Source organism: Leishmania panamensis (assembly GCF_000755165.1).
Source record: "Leishmania panamensis strain MHOM/PA/94/PSC-1 chromosome 15 sequence".
NCBI lineage: Eukaryota > Euglenozoa > Kinetoplastea > Trypanosomatida > Trypanosomatidae > Leishmania > Leishmania panamensis.
In genome coordinates, this window is record NC_025860.1 from 321760 (window position 1) to 324864 (window position 3105).

General features: G+C 61.4%; 1 protein-coding gene across 1 annotated transcript; it reads left to right on the plus strand.

Moving 5' to 3' along the window:
* Nucleotides 1–481: 481 nt before the first annotated feature.
* On the plus strand, nucleotides 482–2506 carry LPMP_150750 (hypothetical protein; the record flags this gene model as incomplete). The annotated part of the gene is made up of 1 exon (XM_010699148.1): nucleotides 482–2506. The coding sequence occupies one exon, from the start codon at nucleotides 482–484 to the stop codon at nucleotides 2504–2506; it is 2025 nt and encodes a 674-aa protein (XP_010697450.1).
* Between the last annotated feature and the right edge of the window lie 599 nt (nucleotides 2507–3105).

Genomic DNA, 3105 nt, shown 5'->3' on the forward strand with positions numbered 1-3105 from the left:
CTCTCTTTCGCCTTCTCGAGCCCCCTCTCTCTCTCTCTGACTTCCTTGCTCCCTCCATCAATTCTCGCTTACTTCACCCATCATTATTTCCTCGCTGCTGATCCTTTGCTGTGTGCTGTCGCCCTCTGTGTGTGTGTGTCCGTCAGCCCGCGCAGTCGTTACCTTTTGCTTTTCCCTCTTCAAACGCGAAATTGAGAAGAAAAGGGCGAGCGACTCCGAGAGACCAGTGCTACTGTATTTCAGCCCCCCCCCTCCTCCTGCTGTGCTTTACCGCTGTACGAGGTACTCATCCCCTTCTCTCCCGTGAGAGACCATTCGACCTCCCTGAGCCCTCCGTGTATCCGCTGTGTCTGCGTGTTGGTCTTCTCTCATCGTCATCGAGGCAAAGACAGAAAGTCGAGGACGGTAGTAGGAGCGCCACTCTGAGGTACAAAAAGGGTGAGAAAACACACGCCTCCAAGGGTGTCGTGCAACGCAGGCGATGAAGTCCTTTCTCCACGATGACAGTGGCAACAACAGCATGCCCACCGTCCCGCCCCGGCAGCAGCACCAGCACCCCGCACAGACGCCGATGGCGTCGTCGCAAGAGTACGGACAGTACTCCGTCTCCCCCGGACCATACAACCCCTCTACCGCGGCCATCATCCTTCCTGCTGGTCAGCAACAGCAGCATGGCCTCCAGCAGCGTCCGCTTCAGCAGAACCCGTCCGCAACGAGCGTGTACACTCTCACCCCGGCGAATCCTGTGAACATTGGGGGCTTCCCCGGTGCACAATCCCCCTTGACATCCATGCAACACCAACAGCACCACCACGTCGTCCCCTCCCCGTCGAGACACTCGTCTTTGTCCGAGCTGAACAACCCGAGCACGATACAGCTGCATGAACGTCTCCTCGCAGCGGGCGCAGCCCCTGGTGTACCTGGTCTCGTCATAACAGCCCCGATTGTTGTGTCGCCGGCGCACCGTTGGCCCAGTGTGCTGAACAGTGGCCACTGCACCAGCAGCGCCCTTCTCCTGGCCCGACGACTCCACCCCGTTTTTGTGGACACGACACCGCCGGTGTCGATCGTGTCGTCCCCCTCTCCACATCAGCAGCAACGCGGAACGACGCCCGTCAGGTCCTTCGTCACGCACCCCCCTCTGGCGCACAGAGCCCCGGCCCAGGTAGCCGCCTATGCCGTCTCTTCAAATTCGCCGGCTGGCTACGGTAGCGACAACATCCGCTCGCCCTTTCAACAGCCGCAGCAGAAGCAACCGCCCTATCCGCCCGCCCCCATCCATGAGAGAGTGCCACCCACAGCCCCCGATCCCACAAGCGCGCACACCACTTTTTCCCTCGCCTCATCACTATCCCGGTCGCAACAGCAGCAGCAACAACTGCACTTGCTCTCCGTTGGAGCTAGCGGTGCGGCGCCAGAAGCCCTGGTGTCTTTCGCCACCGCTCCGCTGTTACTTCCCTCACCGAGAGAAGCCGCAGCGCCAACCACGGTGACAACGACGAGTCTCAGTGCGTTGGTAGACCTTGACGATGTGCGACAGGGATATGAGCGACCCTTTCGCTTCAAAACACTGCCGCCCCCGCCGACGTTTGAGTGCTTTCTCATGCTGTCGGAGACGAACGCGTTCGATCGGGGCTTCTCTCGAGCCACAGCAAGGGGCGAAGAGGTCACGAACAGCAACAGTGTCACGCAGCAGCAGGAAATCGCATGTGCAGGCAGCCACAAAAGTGGCGGAGCTGCTCCAGCGACGGGGCGAGGCAACATGGAGGCGGTGCTGCGAGCGTCTACCAATCCGCGAGGTGAACCCCGCCGGTCTCCCAGCGATTTCGTCTCTTTGAGTGCTGCCGAAGATAATGATGGGGCTTCGGACGGCGCCGCACAGTGCAAAGCAGCCGCAGCGATCAGTGAGCCCGACAACAAAAGCATGAGCAGCGAGTCGCGTCACAGCACACCAGAGTGGCTTGCCATGGTCGCCCAGTACCACCACGTCCTCGAGCGATGGTGGACGTACATGGTGATTTTCGAGAATAAGCCAGAAGTACGGCAACGGCTGGGCAACCTGCACCAATGTCCATCTTTCGCGGATGCACAGCAGGCGGTAGCAGCTGCAGCCGCAGCCTCCTCCTCACCTGTCGGAGGTGGGTGCGGAACACTTGATGGTGGAGCAACGGACCCCCTCGTAGCGGAGGAAGTTGTGCTGCAGGCCTGGTCGACGCTAGCGCTACAATGGTGGGAAGAGACAAAGCAGCGTCGTCGTCCTCGGCGGAGCCATCGCAGGGCACCGTGCGGAGGACCGCCCCCAACTCGAATGGACGACGAGGGAGTGGGCGGCAGCAGAAGCGGCAACGAGACTGGCGAAACCGCGTCGTTAGCGAGTGTGAACCCCTACGAACTGCTGAGCGCCGAGGAGGGGCATCTCACCCGATCGCTGCCGCCTGACCACGACGCCCTCCTGCACTTTGACTTTACTATCCAATCTGCGCTCAGCAGCCCAACGGACAGTTAGCAGATGTGAGCGGAAGACAGGCGAGTGAAGACAATACATTGCTGCCTCCCCACCCCTTTCGGGTGTAATGCTTGCTCCCTAGGTGCATCGCTGTGTTTCAACCCGTTGCGCGATTTGTCGCAGTTGCTCGTGTGTGCGTGCACATCTGTGCTAAGTACGCGTCTATGTGGACATCTTCCGCCCAGCCACTCAGCAAGCATCCCGGGCCCTTCCCGTACTATAGAACTGCGCTGTTGTCCTCGGGTTCTGTGTGCTCGCGAGCCGCGCCCCCGCCCAGCCCAAACCAGGCGCGCAACATGCCACCACAGCGAGCACCGCTACGCGCAGCGGTGAAGACCATGCGTCGCTTGAGAAAACATAATCGCACTTTTGCGGTGGCCAAACCCTCCATCAACTGCTGCGCGTCTTCCCCTCACCGCCACCGCGGCGCCCTTTCCCTTTGCCCGCCAACGCTAGCGGAACCAGACCGGGGCCTCCGCGCGCCGCCAGGCCGGCGGGGGGCTCCGGGGAGGCCAGGCGGGGCAGAAAAGCCCACAAACCGAACCACCCCAGCAATAAAAGAACGCCGCGCCACCTACCCACCCCCACCCCCCGGGCCA